The 22,337-nt window shown below is 37.3% G+C and overlaps 1 protein-coding gene across 1 annotated transcript; it reads right to left on the bottom strand.

Annotated features, from left to right (window-relative positions):
- Positions 1-572: 572 nt before the first annotated feature.
- Positions 573-7,476, bottom strand: LOC115726509 (auxin response factor 5). Its single transcript, XM_030656411.2, has 14 exons — positions 6,671-7,476; positions 6,400-6,512; positions 5,556-5,654; positions 5,389-5,445; positions 5,151-5,303; positions 4,966-5,050; positions 4,648-4,738; positions 3,850-4,014; positions 3,633-3,755; positions 3,434-3,509; positions 3,216-3,351; positions 1,805-3,084; positions 1,399-1,589; positions 573-1,120 (listed from the first exon to the last, which is right to left on the bottom strand). The coding sequence occupies exons 1-14, from the start codon at positions 6,783-6,785 to the stop codon at positions 991-993; spliced, it is 2,814 nt and encodes a 937-aa protein (XP_030512271.2). The 5' UTR covers positions 6,786-7,476; the 3' UTR covers positions 573-990.
- Between the last annotated feature and the right edge of the window lie 14,861 nt (positions 7,477-22,337).

Here is a 22,337-nt window from a genome sequence, read left to right as displayed (position 1 = left end):
CTGCCGACATCCGCCTTGTCGTCTTAGTGCCGCATGTCGTTCTCGGCATCCTCCAGCGGCAGCTAGACCTGGCACATCAGGTAGTTGGGCTCGAGTCCTCGAAGGATGAGCTTCTGCACAGAATAGTCCTTTCCAGGGGGCTCCTCCCAGTCAGGCAGCCGCTCGACACTGAGGGAGGGCCACTCGAGGGTGTGGGCGGCGACAAGGTCATAGTGGAAGGGCTTGTTCTTCTTCCATAGATTGTACTCATTGATCTGCTGCTCCTCGTCCTTCCCCAATGCTCGCTGACTGAGAATTCTCAACCCGCTTTCGCTTGCACAGAATACGTGTCAGAGAGCGAGCGAGAGAAGCTAAGGGGGAGGAGGATTTTGAAAAATAAAAATAACCCAAAACCCATTCCAAACCAAATGTGTCTTCGGTTCAGGTGGAAACATGCACACGCATCCCATACAGTTCGGCCCGGTTCGAGACACCCTAAAACTTCTTCAGTGCTGTCAAAGATCTGTATATGCCATGCACTCATCTGGATCTAACCACACAATGGGGCAAGTCCCAAGCCAAGAGTAAACTCATTGTGTGAGCAGTTGAGGTTTCAAATCTCCCATAAATCTCCTCATGATAACTTGTGAATACGTATACAACAGCAACACTATATCACTACTTCAGTCATAAAGGCACCAGAAACTAGACCCCACTACAGTTCTGAGTACCACACCTGGTTCTTTTTATTACATGCCACAATCTAGAAGTACCTTAGAATTCAAACAGATGCTCGAATTTAGCCTAGATGCGGGGCATACGATGGGTGGAGTTGGGAGTCGCTTTTCTAAGTTTCGCAACCAACTGAACATGGCTCTTCCATTGATGAGTAGATTACTCTACAGAAACAACTTGTCACTATTAATAAGATATGATCCGCCGAGATGTTCCTTCTTCACGCTACGGAAAGCGTTGGCAGATCCATAAACTCTTCTTACTCTGTGTTGCTTGTTAAGACGTCGTAGCAGCATCCACTCCTTGTCTTGCGGAGGCATTAAGGAGCTTCATTCCCTCTTCACTCATCTGCTGAACTTCCACGGGTGACAGAATTCTGATGCAACGGACCCAGCCAACAAATTCCCTGCACAAAATGCAAATGGTAAAGTTCATTAATCATTAAAACTATTTTTGGTCAAAGATTAATTAGGAGGTTGAAATGTGCTACCAAAGAAAAATGAGTATCATCTTTTTCAACAAACAAAACTAAGGAGATGAGGGATCAAACTTTGTTAAAGAAAAAGGACTCTGTCAAACTATAGCAAATGATGCAAAACACCAACGATTCATTGTAGTAAAGATTTTGAGCAAAAGAAATGGCTACAATCATTGGGTATACAAATGGGCAATCAGAAATCTTACTCCCAAGGATCATCACCAACAAGCAAGACGTCATTCTCATAATCGACATAGACCAGTTTCCACCCAGAACCCCTCGGATCATTTAGCAGCCCCTCAAGTCCAAACATGTATTCTATAGCAGACAACAGCTCCTCGTAGTTCTTAAAATTTGTCACATCAATCGACCTTCCGACTGATCCCGCCTTTTGAACCTGTTACAGAGATTTCATCAATTAGTTTTGATCAAGAGAAGAGACAACAAGAATAGAACATCTACTTAAGCAGATATCTAGCCTATCTGACTCCCAACCATTAAAGGTCACTGTATACAACCTTTTGACAACTTTAAGCATTCTAAATGTTGATATATGAAGAAAAAATAAAGTAGTGTTGCTCAGCCAATCAGACTGAAACTGCAATTTGATACCTTAGTGTAGGTGCGCATAGGCGGGGCTACTTGCTGCTGCCAGGTGCTGTTTTTCAGAATACTACTTTCATCAAAATCAACATTGCTCGAAGACGTTCCGCCTGAATTATCAGGGAAATCCTGTCTTGAGAAAGCCTGAGAGTCTGCAAGACTTGCAGAAGTAATCTGAGACTGAACATCTTGGCTTGAACTGAAGTTGCCCACCAAACAATCTGAAAGATTTGGGAAGGGTCCATCCTTAATTGTGCAAAAATCGTCCAAAATGGCACTTGAGATAGATGGATCAATTACAGAACTTCCACCATTGCTAGCATCTAAGTTAAGGCAACTATAAATTCCACTCTGGTTGTTGCTGTCGGCAGATAAATCCTTCAAGCAAACTGAATTGGATATGCCACAGAGGCTTGAAGGGTCCTGCTCAGGAAGTGGAGTAAGTTGGTCTCCTTGGGATGGAAAGCGTGAACTAATACCCTGACAATCCCACAAATCCTGACTAATCAAAGGTAATTGGCCTCCTGGATCTCCAAAAGTGGCAGATGGGTCTTGTGGCCCAAAAACGGAAAATGGGCCTGGCGATCTCATTAATGCAGCTACAGATTTATTTGTAGAAGAGAACATAAACTCATCAGGATTTACAAAAGGGGATGACCCATGCAGCACATTAGAATCGCACATGGGTATCTGCAGGGGTTGTGGAGGCCATGAACAGGCCTGTGATAGCATTTGACCCTGGTTCTGGTTGAGGATTGTCACATGGTTTACATTGTTTTGTTGACTGGAAGGACCTGAGGCAATATTTTCCTCTGGAAGCTCTACAATGGACGTCGAAGGTACTTGGTGTAGTACATCTGTTTTGAGGTGGGAATCTCCATTCAACTTTTCATCCTTTGTCTCTACTGGTACTTGATTTTCAGTCTTGAATGGAGGCTGCACTTTGCCAGTTACATGAACATCAGATGATGGACCCAGGGCACTAGACTGATCTGGACAGAGCTGAGGATACACATGCTTTGGCGGAACGACAGTTTCTGCATTGAAAGCCTGTGGCTTCTGATTCATTGTTCCCTGCATAGTGTTCACTTCGTGTCCAGGAACACCCTTAGGGTTGTTATCTTGAGGAAGAGAAGGATAGTTCACAAGTTGAGGCTTCATTATCATCTTAATTAGCTGCTCCGAGTACAGATTTGGAACTGAAGCGTAAGGAAGAAGGTTCATGCCTCCACCATCAGGAACCTGGATAAGAGGTCTCTTGACTAAATTTCCCCATTCAGTTTCTCCTCCTGAAAGCAGGAAAAACAGTAGTGTGAGACTGCAAGGTCTTTCGGGTTGATTCATGCGACAATCAATGCGATAACAAGGGATGACTAAACATTTGGACCACATAACAAGCTAGTGAATGCAAGAGGAATACCCATATAACCAGTATGTAGCGGCCTTTTGAGAGCTGAGGTCAGAGAAGGAAAAATAAAGAGACTTTCTGGGGTCTCGATATCCCATGGACTGACCCTGTTCTGCTTATCACCACACCCCGGTTCATCCCACTCCACCTGTTTGCACATGTATGACAAGCTGTATTAGTAAACTAGCCAAATATAGTCCACGGTTCAGTTCAGCAGAAAACTAAGCTACCTGCAAATTTCGCCATTTTGATCCAGGCCATCTTAGTGGATCCAAGTCACTAATACCAATTATTGTACCCATATATCTGAAAGAGCAACATTTCACCAAACGATAATCCTATGAATATTCCTTGAAACCACAGCCAAAATACTTGGATAAAAGCCTTTAAAAAAGGAAGCATGTTAGGAAAAATCATCAGCAAAATTACCTGCGTTTTCCTGACTCTTCAGTTTCAAACATCATGCCGAACCTCATGCCAACAGAAATCCTAGTCCCATATACAGCTTTTCTGTATTTAACCAAAGGAATGACAAAATTTGAAGGGCATGCCCTGGAGTGATAAGACAGACCAACAAAGTCAATAATTGGGTTGAAGAAACCAAAAGGCAAAGGCCAAGATGCGATGAGGGTAGATAGGACAAAACCTCGGATTGTAGAATATCGTGAATGAGCTTCGGCTCGTGGCAGCATGAGCCGCAGCTGCAAGGATGCCAATATGCATGCTATCTGTTGATAAAACCGAGGATGGTAACGTTGTTTGTTGCCGATTCGCACGCCTTACACCCACCATCAGCTGTGACTTCTCATCCCTAACAGAGAAAAGTAACTGTCCTTCATACTTTAAAGCTTCAAAGGAAAAAGACATCTTGTGTTGACACATCTTATGTGAAAGCTTCCCAAAAAAAGAAAGATTAAAATAACCCCACATCCAAGTGACCTCTGCGATTTGGGAAGGATATACAATGGACTCAATTAACCTAACTGTGAAGCATCCTCTGCAATTTGAAATGTAAAATTTGATTGAGCAAGCAATGACCAAATTAAACTAGAACAAAAAAATTGCAGAAGCACTATATCTACAAGAAATGATTAAAATAACCCCACATCCAAGTGACTCTTGATGAAAAGTTGGGATGTGGAAGCACTGTCCAGCAAATAATACAAGCATAGACGATGCTTGGTAGTCCCTAGGCAGCCCCATGTAAGGATTCAGATAGACAACTTCATTTGAAGCTTTTGTCTAAAGTAGGACAAACCTAACTCGGTTGATGACAACATCATCTGTGTTCACTATGGAATCGCAAAAACTGGTCAAGAAATTATCTTGATAGAAAGCAATTTCACTACACAGAAAGCCACAAGAAATCTATACATTTGAGAGAACTTAAACAGTTTTGGAACTCATTGAATATAACTGAGTGGATAACATGATTGAAAATTACCTTATGAATAGGACAGAATCACCAGCTCGTAGCCTTTTTGCACCAACAAACAAGCTCCACCCAGTGGTAAGAAGGTGTCGCTTTGGCTGTCCTATTGAACAGGTACAAACAGAATCTCTCAAGAAAGCGAAAAGCAAGGAGTAAGCTTAATGGAAAGGACAAAAAGAATCAAAATAACATAGCATAGACCCACACAAATGCAGGACATTATAAAATTGTTCTGCAAATGCAATGATAACAAGGACATGGACGTGCAAAAGTAATTTAGAATGAGCATAACATGTTTAATACTGGATTTGCACAATTAATGACTCTCACCCCTGTATATATGGCGGAATGTCCATGTGTTATCATGTAAATCTCGAACAACAAGCTCTTGAGTTGGTGGTTGCATTGCGTAATCCTGAAATAACAAGTTAATATGCAAATTAATCGTCACCCCATACTTGTGGCTTTACCACGATGCCAAGAAGCTTCGATGTTAAGGATCTAGGAAGCTTCACCAGTGGAGGGAAGAGCTTTTCTGCAGCTCTACGTGGCACTGAGAAGCCGCCATGTGTACTTGTATCACTAGCTGTCAAAGTCTTGCAAAAGAACTCACTTGGATGTTTGCTCTGCCTTAGTCCAAAGTCAGGTACAGGAAATACATCTTTTTCCTAATCCAACAACAGATCTGTCACCACGGAACTATCTCTTGTTTTGTAAAATGAGAAGTTAGTATCAAATTGCATCTGGGCTTACAGAATGGATGGGTTGAAGGCACATCTGAGCATATATTTCATCTGTCTCTCTGTCAGCCTATTATACATTTTAAGACGAGATTAATAAGTATTACTTTGTATGAAAGTGCCAAGAGACCAACCCAAAAATGCCGACGGTTGGGTGTCTAACAGGAAAAAATCACCTACATGGAGAGTGACGTTGTGAACTTGGCACATAAGCTGTGATGAGAGATTTGGATAATTTGGAATTTGCGAAGTAGCAGTTCTCTTGGTAGAGACTGCCACCTGTCAGCAACATATAAGCATCTCATTAGAAAAGAGAAGACATAAATACGTGATTCCCAGCACAAGAATATAACTCTGCAACTGGTGATCCATATGGACTAAATCAGAAAAGCGGTAGCTCTCCAAAATTCAACTGATTCTGAGAAAAACCATTATAAAGGCACTCAAATAGGCCTTTACCAGCAATGAATTACCAAACAGCATGTAAAGTCGGCTTATAAATCCCATTTTTCTTGTTGGACTATCTTTCGAAAATAAAAACAAACCCAAACAGTAGAAAATGCAGCAACGTCCCACATTTACTTTAGAAAAGGGATTTTGAATTTGAGTAGATTGCTGTTGTACCCACATGAAAATTTTAAGTGCGGAGAAATAAAGCTCGCTAGAAGTTCTCATCTTGAAAATCAGCTAGTGTTCTGTAATTGTCAAACTTCTACAACAGCCGGATCAGGAACCGCCATTTCCCGCAGACCAACATTTAGTAGAAAATTTGTATTAAGCCACAACAAGAAAAGACACGCTGGAAAATCCAGGGATGAAAGATTCAATTCAATAGCATGAGCATATGAACGAGTTCAAGCAGCACACATATGCAAGTTTCGATCTCTCATAGAAGTTCACAGGAGAAAAAAAAGCAGAGGCTCACGAGGCCAAGAAAGAAAGATAGGGAAGTGACACAGAGTAGACAGCTCTCTATGTGCTTGTGTGTATGTCAAGAACGGAAATAAAATACATAAATGCAAACCTGTTCACTATGTCCTTGAGGGAAATAATACACCAGACTTCCAACCTGAGGCAAGCTGACGAGCGGACCCGCACAAGCGTGCCATAACTCTGAATTTATTGTCTTCCGAGCTCCTGAAAATGAAATCAAAACCCAGGTGCCAGCTTAGACATGATCAAGAATCTAAAATTTTCAAGAAGTTCAAAGAAAATGCAAAGTCTACTTTTTTTTCATGTTTTGTTTTGTTTTTTTTTTTTAGAGAGAGGAAGAGAGGGAAGGGGAAAAAACTAACCAGACTGATCTTGAATTTCTTTCAACAGCTTCATTTCTTCAAGAAGAGTAGGCTGTGGTAGAGTCACAGTCACAGGCCCTGCAGTCTTGATGCTTCCCTCAACAGAAGAACCCATCTTTTTGCTTCTCTATCTAACTCTCTGTCCCTGTCTCTCTCTCTCTACCACTACCACCTCAACTTAAATGCACAACCCATTGTTTTGAATTCTCAGACCAAAACCCAGAAATCAAATGGTCCTATTCTTAGTCCTCCACCGGCAGAAAAAAAAAACCCAAGAGCGGTTCTTTATCTTTTCATCACGCACCAAACGAACCGAGGAAGAGACATATTGGCATGTCCCTTGGGTGAAAATAAGGAGGAGGATGACAAAAACCAGGAATTACCCACTGTCTCTGTGTGGGTGGGTGTTGGGTTGTGTTGTATGTTACTTTCACATTCCAAAACCGAAGTAAAGACAATCGGAGCTGGGGACACAAGAAAGAGTCCAAAAGATCAAAGCCTGCAAAAAGTCACTGTAGGGAAGGCCAATCCTAATGTGGGAGGGAGGAGGCTTTTATTTCCTTTTGCTTTGCCGAAAAACCCAGAAAAGAAACCCCCCCATCAGTTCCCATCAAACCACGCCTCCCAAAGCACGACTCTCTCTGTCTCTCTCTCTCTCTGGCCTTCTACTTATACTATTGGCTTTTATATTTACACCAAAATACTCGTCTTTTTAAGTGATGAGCTGAACCCACCACACTTGCAGTATCTCACTTGAATATCAAACACTTAAATGAAAATGAAGACGCCATCCTCTCTCTCTCTCTTTCTCTAAGTCTTTACGAAAAATTCCTCTCTCTCTCTCTCTCTCTTTATGGGTGAGAGAGAATTGGGAAGAGTGTGCATGCTCTTATCCTGCGCGCACTGACCCCGCTGCTATAAGTGGCGATTTCGTCGCAGCTTTCAATTGCGAGAGAGACGATGAAACTTGAAAAGATAAAAAAGAATGCAAAAGGGCAATAGCTGAACAGAAAGGAGATGTGAAAATGGGCGAGAGAAAGAAAGACCAATAGAACACGAAAGCGCTTTAAAACAGTACAGAGAAAGAAAGATACGGGTGCGAGAGAGGCGACTCTGTTCATAAAAGAGTCGGAAAGATGAGATTTTTTTCAAAAAGTGGGAGAGCAGGGGCTGCATTAATGGAAAGAGCAAACGGCGCAATTTAGCACGTGGATTACGAGGATTCCCATCTCAAGTCCCCACCATTCTCTTTTGGCTTCTGCGCCTTCTTCTCCTCCTGCTCTTTTTCTTCCCATTTGCTCCGCTTTCCACCTGTTCCTTTTTTTTTTTTTCTTTTTCAATAAGGGAACGAGTGAGTTCTACTGTGCTCGCAATCTAAAATTAAGATAAACTCAAAGTCCAAATTTGTATTCCTAAAAAATGATTTGCATAAATTAACATAGCATTCGATAAGAGTTCGTCGCATTAAATTATTTTTGGCGTATGAAATTATTTAATAAAACATAAGATAAAATAAAAAAATGGGCCCGGGAGAAAAAAAAATATTCCTTAGTCCTGCTTTCGGCTTCTGATAAATTTGACCGGATCGTCACGCGTGAGGTACACGACAAATACGAAATCAGAGGGGGGAGGCGCACGTTAACGACGAAGACGACGTGTCGTCTTGCAGTCGCAGTTGCAGATGTTGGGGGCGTCTGGCGAGTCTCGGCGCCGTTTCGTCGTTTTTACATTGAGTGGAGCAGTCTACAAAAAAAAAAAAAAAAAAAAAAAAAGAGGAGTATTCGTTCACTCCAGTAGTTGTCCCGCACGACACATATATAGTCCACAGTCGTGTGCTCGTGTTACCTGTTCCGTGGGTCCCACCTGCCCCTCTTTCGCTGCATCTTCTGTCAGTTCCATTCGCGAGCATTAATTTGAACTCCCCACCCAAAACCGCATTGTTGAGGCATTAATAAGAGAACTCCGGATCAATTTGTTACGCGAAAAACAATTTTTTTTTTAAAAAAAAGTTAATTATTTTTATACTTGAAATAATTAACGAATGCTTAATATTATCATAATAGACAATAATTTATATCTAAGTATTTTCGCAAATTATAGGTTTAATTTTTTATAGCGATGCCAACGATTTTAAGAAAATATATTACTAATTATTCATTACTCATGAAATAAATGAAGCCTAAAAATAACTTGTACATGATTTGGTTGTTGTGTGATGCCCTCCTTTGCTCAAATCCGTGCTGTCGAATCCTACCATTTCTAACAGTGACATCCAATCTCCAATATTTCGGACTATTTTGATCGGTTATGGAATCAAAGTATTATTTTAACCACTATTAAATGATAGATTCTGTATTTTTCATCCATAGTGGAGTATGTGACTTGATTATTCACATTACTTGAAACTAAAACTCGAGCTTTTTGAAAAGCTTATTTAAATGAAAAACCTAGAACTGAACTGTGAATGTCAAGTTCAACGCCGAAACGATATACAAAAGCTTGATTGGTCATTCATAGATACTGAAATTAGAAAACAATCAAGATGGGCAATCTAATCACCAAAACTTAAAGCTTCAAAACTCAAATTGTCATCCAATTGGAAGGACGATAGTAAAGCTGTTTGGAATATTCGACAATGATCTACGCATCATTGTATGCGGGTGATTGAATAGTTGGAATTTTGATTAAGTTTCGAGCGTACGATCCCGTTAACACAAGTGGACTCCACAGCTGAATGTACTTCTCACAAAAAACTGTTAGCAGAGCTGAATATACTAGAAAGGCGAAATCCGTTAAAGAATAGGAGGACCAAATTGAACAAGATTAAGATTTAAAAATAAAAAATCGATATTAATTAAGAGTAAAAGTACTACTATTTACAGTGTCCTTCTTCTTTTTTTTCCCAGCATTATTCTTTTCGTCGTTTATTTTAGTTAAAGCTGCGGCCAGCGAAGTCTCATTAGGAGTCACGAGTTATTGGGCGCTTCTTGGACCATCTTGCAATAATTCTACATCGTTGGTAGATGCCAAGTAATAAAAAAGGAGTAACATAAATGTTTACCAAAATTATGATACAATCTTTTGAATAATGTGCCAAAAACTTACTGAATGTTGAATGTGCTCCTACTTATTCAAAATGTCCAGCCGCAATCTATTAAAGCACTTAGTTCCTTTTATTTCAAGAAAAACGAATAATTTGAAAAATATTTTCTTAAAAATAATCGTTTATGTCGCTTGAAATAACACTAATTATTATTAGTTTCTTACCAAACATATAAATAGGGATACGTTGGAGGTTTTGTTAACGTAGTTGGTAATAGTATTATTCTACTGAATAAATTAAGTGAGGCGTCTTTATTTATTCCATTGAGCGATTTGTTCTAATTGTATTCCTTGAGTCAAGACTAGCCAACATTATCAAACATGCTTAGCTTTAGCATGTGTTGGCTATTTTGAATTTTAGCACTTGATGAGGTTATCGAACACGGCCTGTTTGGTAAAATTGAAAACTAAGCACTGAATGTTAAACATTGACAATCGCAAGTGCTGAAAACGAAGATGAATGTTGTTTGATAATAGCTTAATAGTGAGTATCGGATGGCGCTTTTCGTTGCCAAATATGAAATTGTGAACATTGTTGGTAGGTTTTAGGCTTTAAGCAATGTAATAGACAAGATTCCATTTCGTATTTGGATGTTTTTTCTATTGAATGTATTGAGTGACCTAATCATTACTTAGCTAATTAAGTGATTTTTGACTTAATAGAACCTTTTATGTCAAAACTAATTGTGGTTGTTGCTAATATTATCAAGTGTTGAATATTGTTCTTCGTATGATAAAAATGGGTTTGATAATATTTCTTCTGGCAGTGTAATGCACTCCAACTATATTTCACTTCTTCGATGGGACTCGGGAGTGTCCGAAAGTAAAAGAAATGTTTAGATAATTGCACTCTTTTGATAGAGTATTTTGATGGTACCTTCCTCTGTTAACTTACGCATTAGTTTTGTCCTCTTTAAAATAAAACAGTAAACAAATTATCGACATGATTTTCTCATTATGGTTCTTCATAATACAATTTTTAATTAAAGCTGGAAGAAATATTGTAATCCTTTATTTTATGCTTGAGAAGATAAATACATATACACATAAATACATATATGTATACATATACATATATGTATATTATATATATATATATATATATATATATCACACTTTTGAGTTATTCTTCATGGTGGTTAATTACGCCGTGTTTGGTTAAGCATTTGCAAGAGACTTTGGGGCCCCAAAGTCTTTTGGCCAAATGCAAATATTGTTTGGCCTTTTTTTTTTTTTTGGAAAAAGAAAGCTAGTTCATCTATCATTTCATGAATTACTAGATTCACGTATACTGTAGTCTCGTCGACCGCCCAAAGGCCTCACTAACCGCTGGTCCTTAGCCGATTTTTGAGCTTTTTTTTTTATAATAAAAGCAAAAGAGATTTGGAAAGTGTGGTTTTTTCAAGAACTATTTTGACAAAGTTGTATCCCAATGTGTTTTTAAAATACATTTTACCAAACACCACTTGTATTCCGAAAAACCCTTTTAGCTTAATGGCCTTTGCACTTTCCCAAAGAAATTACCACAAGGCTGAACCAAACAAGCCCTAAGCAATCTTAGATTTGCAACTGAGCAATCTTGGCAGTGACCTAGGTTGTGGTTGAGCAATCTTACCATCGCAATAACCTACTTTTGTGTTCATTTTTTTTTTCTTAAGCTCTGTTTGTTTTGTGAAAAATGAATGATTTGAAAAATATTTTTTATAAAAACGGTCTCTTGTATCGCTTGCAGAATGAATGAATGAGAAACATTTGCAATGTACATGAAAATCTTTAGTCATAAATAGTTATTGATAATGATAATATTTTTCATTGACTATCGTTTTTAGAAAAATATTTTTAGAAATTATACATTTTTTGCAAATCAAACGGAACCTTAATCAGCATAAACACCTGCCCATAGTTTATTAAAGGGATAAATCTATATTTAGTCCTTAACTGGTACAGTTTGTGCGAGTGAGTTCTCGAATTTCATTTGACGCAAATCAAGTCTTCTAATCTTTCCAAGCTAATCCTTAAAAAAAAAAAAATAGGCCCCACTAATTATATTGATGTGATTTTTGTGTGTTCCTAATCTAATATTACAAAACAAAAGGGGAAGGTTTGTTTAAAAATGATTAGACTTAGTCCAATTAAAGAAAAAAAAGGGCATATTTTCCTTCCCTTTTGTGTTATAATTTTAAAATAAGCACATCAAACAACGTCATTACCATAATTAAGTTTGATACTCGAGAAAAAATTACTTAGATTATGAAATCAAATTGTTGGACCTAATTTGACCCTAGAAAAGTCTGAGGATCCCGCTGTAAAAGCTGCTACAGTTAGAGGACTGGATTTAAACTTATCCCTTTTGGCAGATAGGTGGAATATAAATTATCAAAAAAAGTCAAAAATTCATTGCACTTGTGTTAATTCAATGCAAAATCCCTGACATTGAGTCCTAGTTAGTGTCGGTCATCCTACGTGGCATAACCACCTCTGACATGAAATATTTTATATTTAAAAGAAATTCTGAATTTTTAGTGGCTTTAATTTTTTGAGCTCTCTCGCTGGCCCGGAGTTCGAAAAAAAAAGGAAAGAAAAAGAAAAAAAAAATAACAATAGCAATTTCAAAAATTAAAAAATTATAAGATTGTCTACATCAATGCCGGTCGCGCTATGTTGGACGGCTGACGTTGACTAGATTGCCAAGTCTATCATTTCCAATTAAAATTAGGCAAAAAAAAAAATTGATAAATTGTCAAAAGGTTCATGATTGAATTAGCGGACCATCAAAAGATATAGTCAAATTGAAAGTTTTATAATTGAATTGGTACAAATGCAATAGATTTAAGACTTTTTTGTATAATTACTCCTAATTTCTACATGCCTCCACTTTGTCAAAATTGTCAGAACAACACACTCCCCTGCTAAAGAAAATCACTCTAACAACCCTAGTGATAATTCTTTGAGCCAAGTAAGGGAGATGCGATGAAATTACTTCGATAAATTTTTCCGTAATCTAAATAGCCTGAAAAAGCTTGAAAATGGACATGGTTTTAGCCTAGTGTTTTCGAACGCAAATGCTTGGCTAATCACAAATTCCACTCACTCATTCTAATTGATTACAGGAAAGAAGCTTGCCCTATACGTAAAATTTGGCCTGCTCTTGTCCCAATTCTACCTTTTGTCTCATAAAAAACTTCAACATTAGGTGCAGTCTCAATTTTACCCTAAATTTTTTTTCATCTCATAAAAAACAGCAATCTCAATTCTACTTTAAACTTTTTTCCAATCTCATGAAAAACCCTCAATTTTAGGTCCAACGCCAATTCTACCCTACACTTGTTGTTTCATAAATAAAAAAATGTCCTTATTTAATTTTACTCAACTTTTTTTCTCATAAAATATCATAAAAACCCCCGTTAAAATCACCCTTAGTAATTTTGCACTTGGACTTTGATCTCTCGTGCTTAGAAGTGTTCCATCTCTCATGGTCGGAGAATTAGTGCTTGGGTCTCTCAAGTAGCTCGTGTTTGGGAGTTTTCCACTTATCGGTTGTTAACGAGAGATTTTGGACTAATTGTTAATGGAGTAAGATTTATGATTCAAGTAAAAGTTTGTGATTTTTTATGAGACTATGAAAATTTCATGGTAAAATTGGGACTAAACGGTAAAACTAGGGCAAGACCTAAATTTGTGAGTTTTTCATAGACAAATTAAAGTTTAGGATAGAATTGAGACATGACCTTAAAGTTGAGGGTTTTTACGGTACAAAGAAAAAGTTTAGGTAGAATTGAGATTGAACCTAAAGTTTGAGGTTTTTTAGGATATTAGGTCCGTAAAATTTTCAACCGGAGCTTGAATACGCTTTTTATGAAGAGAAGGCCACCTTTAGATAGATGGATAGATCTCGCCCCAATTAAATGCTTCACCAACTTCTCGTATCGAACAACACGAGAGTTAAGATTCGGGTAGCCGACCCACACTGCGCATCTTCACAGATCAGCTAATGGGATGAGAAGGCAATGGGTGGGTCTCCACCGGGAGTGGGAGTTGATCTCCCTCAATCGAAATTCTAAAGTGGGATCGCGTGACGCTTTTGCTCATGCGTACTCGACCCTCAGCCCCCATGCAGCAGCAAATGGTGGGCAAGGCTCATCATCATCCCTTATCATGCCCCTGGCATGACCCATCTTTTAGGGAAAGGTAACAAAGTTTTAACAACCTTTTCTGGCCGATCTCGTTCTGTTGCCCTTCGAGTGTTTGGTTTCTGAGAATCGCAGCTGTTTTACGACCATCCGGATTCGTTTGTTTCTCGTCTCAGCAGCGAGGAAGATGCGAGCTGACGACGCTGTGGAAACGAAGGATGGGCACGAGTAAAACCCGCAAACACGGTTCGCTGTTGCGGTTTCGGAAGAAAAATTCCCTTGCTGTTACTTTTGAAAATAATAATGAAAGCTGTTCGAAACCTCGAAAAGAGCAAATCAGTGCTTCGACAGCCCTAGGTGTCGCGAGATAATCCGAAAAATGACCATAAGCAGTAAAGGAATTCAGAAAACAAATCGGCGGACTAAAAATAACGTAAAAAACATGAAGACAATGGACTTTCAAGGCTTAAACGACAGCGAACGAGTTTGTCTTAGCTTTCCATATTGGCATTATGAGTCTCTTAACTCCTGAAAGATCAAAAGTCAGCTTCTTAAAAAATTCAATTATGCTTTTGTTTTAGAAGATGCAGATTCCCTTAACTAGTGATGTACTCTTCAAGTGTCATTTTCATTCAATTTTTTCAGTGGCTGGGTTAAAACTCGATATCATCCATCTTTATCTTTTATTAAAACATTATTGGAAATGTACTATTATTTGTCGAAAAGAAACTAAAATATTAAAACATTAACTTCTCTCTTTATTTTTTGAATCAATTTCAAACTATGTGGACTTTAGACAAATGATGTGCATTTTGATTCGCTAAATCCATTTGCTTAAATGTAGGATGTGCTTAAAATAAGTGGATTTCAGAAGGACGTCAAATTGAATGAAATATCAATATGCATGTTTTTCTTTTCCATATCAAACAAAATAATGTCACTGAAACATTTATACTCAGTGAATATCAAGTAAAAAAGTCCTAAAGGAAGTTATTTTTAAAATATAATAAACAGGTAAATTGTGTGCTTATTCATATTGTGCAATAAGATCTATATAGTACATCTTATGAGATATGCCTCTCTTTATAACTTAACTCTTAATTAACTGGATAAATTATACATGTCAACATGTTTATATTTGATCTCTCTTGTCGTTCAATTTTGGAATCAGTGAAAGATAAAAGTTGAAAGGCATAAATGTTTTGAGAGGATAATTATCATATATTCCAATGTATTGTGTCTCTTTCAAATTTAAATCTATGGGAGAAAAAAGTCGAAAGAGATATTAAAGAGTACATTTGAGATACTTTTTCTTTATCCATTATGTTCTTTTAAATTTGAATTTAATAAAAAATAAAATTTCAAGGATAAAAAATCAATAGACCAGTATTTATTGGTCAAATATGAACCGCGCAATGAATCTATGATGTGGCGCTTAACTTTTACATGGCAATCATATAGGTAAAGTGAAGTGCCACGTGGCGTGCACAAAAGCGAACGATCTCTCGAGTCAACTCCAACTTTACTATATATGTAGTAAATTTAAATGTTTTTGTTAATCGACCAAATGTGAAATAGCTCTTTAGTTTCAAAAGTAAATTACAACCAATGCAACAATTGAGAGAAGTATAACCCATTTTATCCATCTTCTTAGCATGGGAAGATAGGAACTTCAACTCCTGAAATGGATATAAATATTTCTTATAATGGAAGAAGTTATCATACTAACGAGCCTGTTATTTATTTCTGGAGAAATCCCGAAAAAGAGATGCAATCATTTTTTTTTTGTTGTTGAATTTTCTCACAAATGTTTGCATTGTTTGAGCCGGCATTCTAATTTTCGGGGTGTCTCTGTCGCTCTCTCGTGGGGGTTACAACAAGGGTGACTATCCATTGTTGACCTCGCCAGCGGCAACGACAACAACCGCCTCCTCTCTCTCTCTCTCTCTCCCTATGCCCCTGTTTCCTCCTCCTCCTCCTTTTCTTTTTCCTCAATTTTATCTCCTCTTAGTTTAAAATAACTAATTCTCATTTTGATCTTAGTACTAACAATTGTCATGTGGATGCCACCTAAGCATTGCCATAGCGGAATTGAGTAACATGTTAAACATCTGTCTACTATTGAAATGAAATCATAAGGTAAGGCATTCTTGTCATAAGACTTTAAGGAGGAGCTAAATTTGGAAATCGGCCTATAGGTATATAAACAAATGAGAGGAACTCGAATATTGGACGGATAAAAGAACAACCCACCATTTTGAGATAGATTTTCTATGTTAATAAGAGTTGTATTTCGTTTGTCTGCCATGCAATATTTTACAGGGAGTAATTTCATGCATGCTAGTTAAGTTTTAATTTAATGAAAGTCAATAATTCATGAACGCCACTGAAAAATTAAATTAAGTTAATTTGATCGGAATCAATTTGCATTGATGAACTTTCACTAATTGAATGATCAAGCAACTTGGTGAGTTGATCCAAACTGTAGTATCGATTGGTAATTTAATGGTGTAATATTTCCATCCCTGCCAATGTGGAATGGAAGACATTTGTTTTTGCTATCCTTGCCTCGCGCCCAAAACAATTCTTCAATGTGGCGGTTACACCAGGTAACATTGATAAGTATGTAATCGACCGACAAAACAAAAGTCAGTTGCTCCAAGGTTTTTTTCTTCTTGGTCGATATTCAAAGTTCAAACTAGATGTTTCTTAGATGAAGTATAGATCATATGGTCAACGCAATTAATTAGTCAGTTACGACACGTCGGTCATGCACTGGATGCATGGAACATCGTTTTCCATAATCCAAACCAACAAAACCCTCAGATTGCCTCTGAGACTACTATTAAAAATATCTATTTAGAAGAGATGTGAATTACAAAATATTAATTATATGTCTCACTAAAAATTCTTTTATTAGGGCTCCGTTTGATTTGTGAAGAAAAATAAACGATTTGAAAACTATTATCCTAAAAATGATCGCTTGCATTGCTTGATATAATTAGTTAACAAGAAATGTTTTCACTGTTAACAACAATCTATGTCTAAATAATTTCGTGCAATGTGAAAATATCTCTCATTTGTTCATTTTCATAAACGATACAAGCGATCGTTTTTTGAAAAATATTCTCCAAATCATTAATGTTTCGCAAAACAAACGAAGACATCGCTGTACTTTTTAAATTATCAAATAAGGAATGTTTGGTATTTTTTCGATGCACTAATTTTTCTACAATCATCTGTAAGCAATACTTTGAAAATCGAAATATTTCGGATGGGGTATGTTTAATATATTTGTGGGTACGTACTCAATTTTTTTTTTTTCAATTCGTTTCAGGGACGGGACCTCTAACCTGCAACCCTGCACGTATGAACATAAAATAAACGTAAAATATTTCCCTTGATAAAGAAAGGGTGAAAAATCTGATCATTCCGAGATGGCACGTGACAGCGCCGATTGAGAACGTTTTCCGGCATCGGCATGCGTTTTATGACCATGGCATTTGGGGAGGAAATTGAATCGGACGGTGGTAATTGGACGCTGAAATCAAGCGGCCATGCCCACTCCGTTCGATGGATTCGGAACTTAAAACTCACCGCAGTATCTCCGCTTAAAAATGCACTCCATTCTTAGACTCTTCAGTTTGCACTTGCAGCTCTCCCCATTAACGTTTCCAGAGAGTTTTTTATTTTTTTAACTGGCTATACAGAGATGAAATTAGAACCGTCAGCTACAAAATTAGTGATGATAAAACGTAACGATACGGCCCAATTCATGTCGAGGCTTATTTATGAAAGGGCTTTGATAGCATAATAGAGCGTGAGAATAATATTATGTTGTGAGCCATAAATTTTTGAATGAGTGGACCTCACAATAATTTTTTTATTATTTGCTGTTATTCTTACAGTAGATTAAGGACCGTTATATAATTATTTCTCATTTATGAATCACTTCACAAGGAAAATTTACTCTGGATCGAGATTCAGCGAGACCTGCGAGAGCCTCCATAAAATCGACAGTTGTGATGGATTTGGTCCCATGAAACTGAATCCAAATAAAGTATCTTTCCTTCATAGGGTCTCTCCCATATGATTTGCGAGTTTGGTGCATCCCCCGCATAAAAACATTGACGTTCTTATAAACATCCGACTTGGTCTAGAACTGCATGGAGCGGATAGGAGGAACCGCGCACTTCAGGCGAGTGACGTTGCGTTGATGCCATCCATAACGCGCCATGTGTCACAGCAAATGTGAGATATCTTTCAAGGTGATTCGTGAGTAAGATCCATCGGTAAACGTCATCTCTTTGAGTACCTTTTTGATTTTTTTTGTTTTGGGTTATGTGGACGAATCGGATTGTTAGAAATGATATTAGAGCAAGGCTCGCTTAGTTTGATAAGCGGTTTAGAGACGAAGTAGGCCCCTAGCTAACTTGACGAGGGTATAGAATGATCGTGGGGGTGAAAGGGCTTAGATAGTGTGCTCCTCGAGCTAGCTTTCAGGACGATGAGATGCCGGATTGAATTAAATCACATCTTAAGTAATTCCTTTAGAGGCTTGAGGCCAAGTCATTGTACCAAGTCTTTTGCCAAGGGTAACCAGTGGAGGCCACTTGAATATTACTTTTATTTTTGAATTTCATACATCAACGTCTTTACAGAGTATCATTTGACTTCATTATTTTGGGACTTCGGTCCGGTTTTATTTTATTTTCTTAATTTATGCCTTCGTTTACATTGTATTATCAACATCATGGTAAAAGGATCGTATCAGAACAACCATATTTAAAGAAAAAAATTGGGAAAGGGACACCACATGTGTCACAACTCTCGCACGGCCTTCACTTGAGTTATAATTTTTTAATTGATCTCTTGATCATCATAATTATATGTACAATACTTACTTGAGTGCCATCATTTTTTTTTCGTATTAATTGAGTGTCGTATAACTTTTCAATCGATCACTTGAGTGTCATGATATTCTAAAAACGTTCACCACAAATGTCATGCCACATCGAATTTTGCCATTTAGGTGAACGTTTTAAAAAAAATTAGGGTACTCATGATTGCTAATTTAGTAGATTTTTTTTTTTGTCAAAGCCAATTAGTAGATAAATAACTACTATTGTTATTACTATTAATAATTGTTCTAGGTCAAGAAGCTTGATGTTTGATAAGGTTTGGGATGAATTATGAGCAAAGACATCTTCAAAAGAATCTGGTGAAATTATGCCTTCTAATTTAGTAGATAAATAACTACTACTCTTGGAAAAAAAAAAAAAAAAGGTAACTACTACTTGTGTTAGCAGATGTTTTGTGAATTTGAATGGACGTAGTCAGTCCATGGTTGGTGCTACTGGCTATTAGAGTTGTGGCAAGAGGGACATCTTAGAAGAGAATATCTTAAACTAAAGAATGACAATATAAGGAAATTAGAGTTGAGTCCACTAATAGTATTGCTACAATAATTTTAATTATGTCTTGTTTATCACTGAGGATTCATCAATTGGTAGATGGATTGTGGATTCTGGTTATTCATTTCATGTTAGACCAAACAAATGTTGGAAATATGAGATAAATTGAAGGGTGAATGAATGAGAAATTGATGCTCAAAGAACACCTTTGAGTTGGAAGTGGGAAAGTGGAATACATTAATCCCATATTGAAAAGGAAGAAGGCTTTAGAATGCTTTATAGATAGTTACCCTCCTTTGGAGTGGTAACTATCACAGCATAAGCATTATGCCTCACGCGCAGGCGTGGGGGGTGGCAAATCCCAAGCCCCGACGAGCTGAAACTTGAGTGTGACCCGCGTACATGAATGTAGAACCGAAAGGTGGGCCTCGCAAAAAGCCCAATTTTGCCTTCCGATTTAATTTTCCAACTCAAACTGTTAAAATTTTTTTTTTTTTGTAACAACTGTTGAATCAATTGAGTAACAGCAGATTAATGGCATTGCTGTTACAAAATTAATATTATATAATAGCAAATTTAATCTCAATTGAGTAACGGTAGATTAATGGCATTACGGCTATAAAATCAATATTATAATGGCAAATTTAATCGGCCGTTATTATTATTTTTTCCGAAATGCCCCCCACTTACCCTAGAAGTAGATGGCTTCCCATTCTAATTTTAACGCACAAGAAAATCTTCTCCCTCTCTTTCTATTCTCAGCATTTTGCATTGTTTTTCGATAGTGTTTAGTTCCGGTTTGTTCAAGTTCACCGAAAGCTTTGAAGTGTTGTGCTTGCTTCTTTGCTGCCAATCGTTGCATCCTGGGAGATAGACGTTTGCGAAACCTCGAGCACATACTAGAGGAGATAAATTTGTTTTAAGGAAACTGTGTCAAACATGAGCCTCGATATTATTTGTATCGATTCCATTTCTTTTTGGTATTGTTATTGCAATTCCATTTATGTTCAGTTCTGTGATTGTATTGTTATAATTTTAAGTTTAGTGCGATTATCGGTTTGTATATTGTTCATAACATTTATACTAGAGCCATATTGAATTTTGCTACAACAAGTAAATTTATCAGTACATAGATAGTGGTATGGTACAATTGAGGAACAACGATGAGATTGATGTATTAGGTGTTGGTGATGTTAGAATTAGAATCCACAATGTTATCCTAAGGACATTGACTAGAGAAAGAAATATTCCAAAGTTTAAGAGGAACCGAATTTCTTCGAGTGACCTAGATTCAAATGGATATTGTTATGCTTTAGAAGGTAAAATTCTAAAGGTTATTCGAGGTGTCCTATTAGTAATGAGAGGAATCAAGAAAAGTGGACTGTATGAGCTTTAAGGGGAGATAGTGGCGGATTTCTCCATAGAGGGATCGGATGATTTACTCGAGAGTCTAAATTATAACATATGTATTTGGGGCAAATTTGCAAGAGAAGCATTAAGGTTTTAAGTGAAAGGATCTCCTAGGTGATTATGTGGCTAAGAAACTAAATGCATGCAGATGCCGTGACTTAGGCAAATGGCATGAAGTGTAGTTCACTATGACTCTAAGAGAAAATACGGAGCTACAAAGTTAATTGGATTGGATATTCACAGGCTATCGCTGTTTCCTTTGATGAACGGTGCCATATTCATGCTAATAGTTGTGGACAACAACTTAAGAAGCACCTAGGTGTTTGTGTTGAGGCATGAGTTTGATATGGAAACATTGTAAAAAAAAAATCCTAAACCTAAACACTTTTGTCAATTCGGTCATAAACCTTTTAAGTTTATCAATTGAGTCATAAACCTCTTCACTTTTTGCCAATTCAATCCTATTGGCTAATAATCCCCGACATGGATGCCGACCGCCCTACGTGGCACAACCAAAGCTGACATGGATAATTTTTAATATATTTTTTGAATTATTTTGTTATTGTTTTTCCTTTTTTCTTCTAGTTTCTTCTTTAGCAACCGATGAGGGTCGTCGCCCTCGCTGGCCACCGGGCGAGGGGTGCGTGGGACCTAAAGAGCGCATTATTATATCGAGGTACACATACCTCAAATATCTCGATTATCTTGTAAATTTTCAAAACTAAATTAAGCATATAACTTGTCAATTATCATATATATATACAAAATATGATTATTTAATGTCCAATTGGCATAGACAAATATGTATAGTTATCGCTGCTAGTTCCTATCAGCAAAGCTCATCACCGAAAATGGTTTAAGGATGAACTATGGACCTTTTCAAAACCTAACAAGAGAGGCCATTTTCAATAGAAAAAAATATATAGAGACTACTTCAAGTATAAGAATAGAAAGAACGATCACCGGCATGGATGTACAATAGAAATTGCGAAGCCGACAGGGTCAACTAGATTTGAATGTGGGTTTTATGGATAGTAGGATAAGTTTTAAGTTTCAAAATTTCAAAATCAATGAGTGCATGGTAAATTACAAGGTCTGGGGTAGCACCCATCTTATAGATGATAGATCTATCATATACCTCAGTCAGTACCTTGTATAGGGGACCCCAAATAATATTTAACTAAATACATATGCACTTAATTATTTATGATAAGATTTTCTTTACACATTCTTCATGTTCAAATGGGCAGAAGATAGGAGGAAACTATTTATTATTATTATTTTTTATTCTCGGTGTTGTTATGTCTTAAGAATATGTTACTATTAGAAACCTGCATGTACTATATTATTAATGCACTTATTTCTTTATGTCGGATATCAAATGTGCCAGTCATCAGAATTATGGCATTTTTTAGAGAATATAGATAAGAGTATAGGGTATCATGTCCTTACAAGCAGATTTCAGGTTTTAAATACACACCAAACTGATGACCCATGACGTCATTTCGAAGATCAAGTATCTTTTCTTTGTCCTTATCCCGTGTCCTTTTTATCGGCTAAGCTCACCAAAGTCAAGCAGCCATTACATATATTTAACCTTCTTAAAGCACA

This window comes from Rhodamnia argentea, chromosome 2 (assembly GCF_020921035.1).
Source record: "Rhodamnia argentea isolate NSW1041297 chromosome 2, ASM2092103v1, whole genome shotgun sequence".
In the NCBI taxonomy this organism is placed as follows: domain Eukaryota; kingdom Viridiplantae; phylum Streptophyta; class Magnoliopsida; order Myrtales; family Myrtaceae; genus Rhodamnia; species Rhodamnia argentea.
Note: the sequence above shows the minus strand (reverse complement) of the source record. Positions and strands in the feature narration are given on the sequence as shown.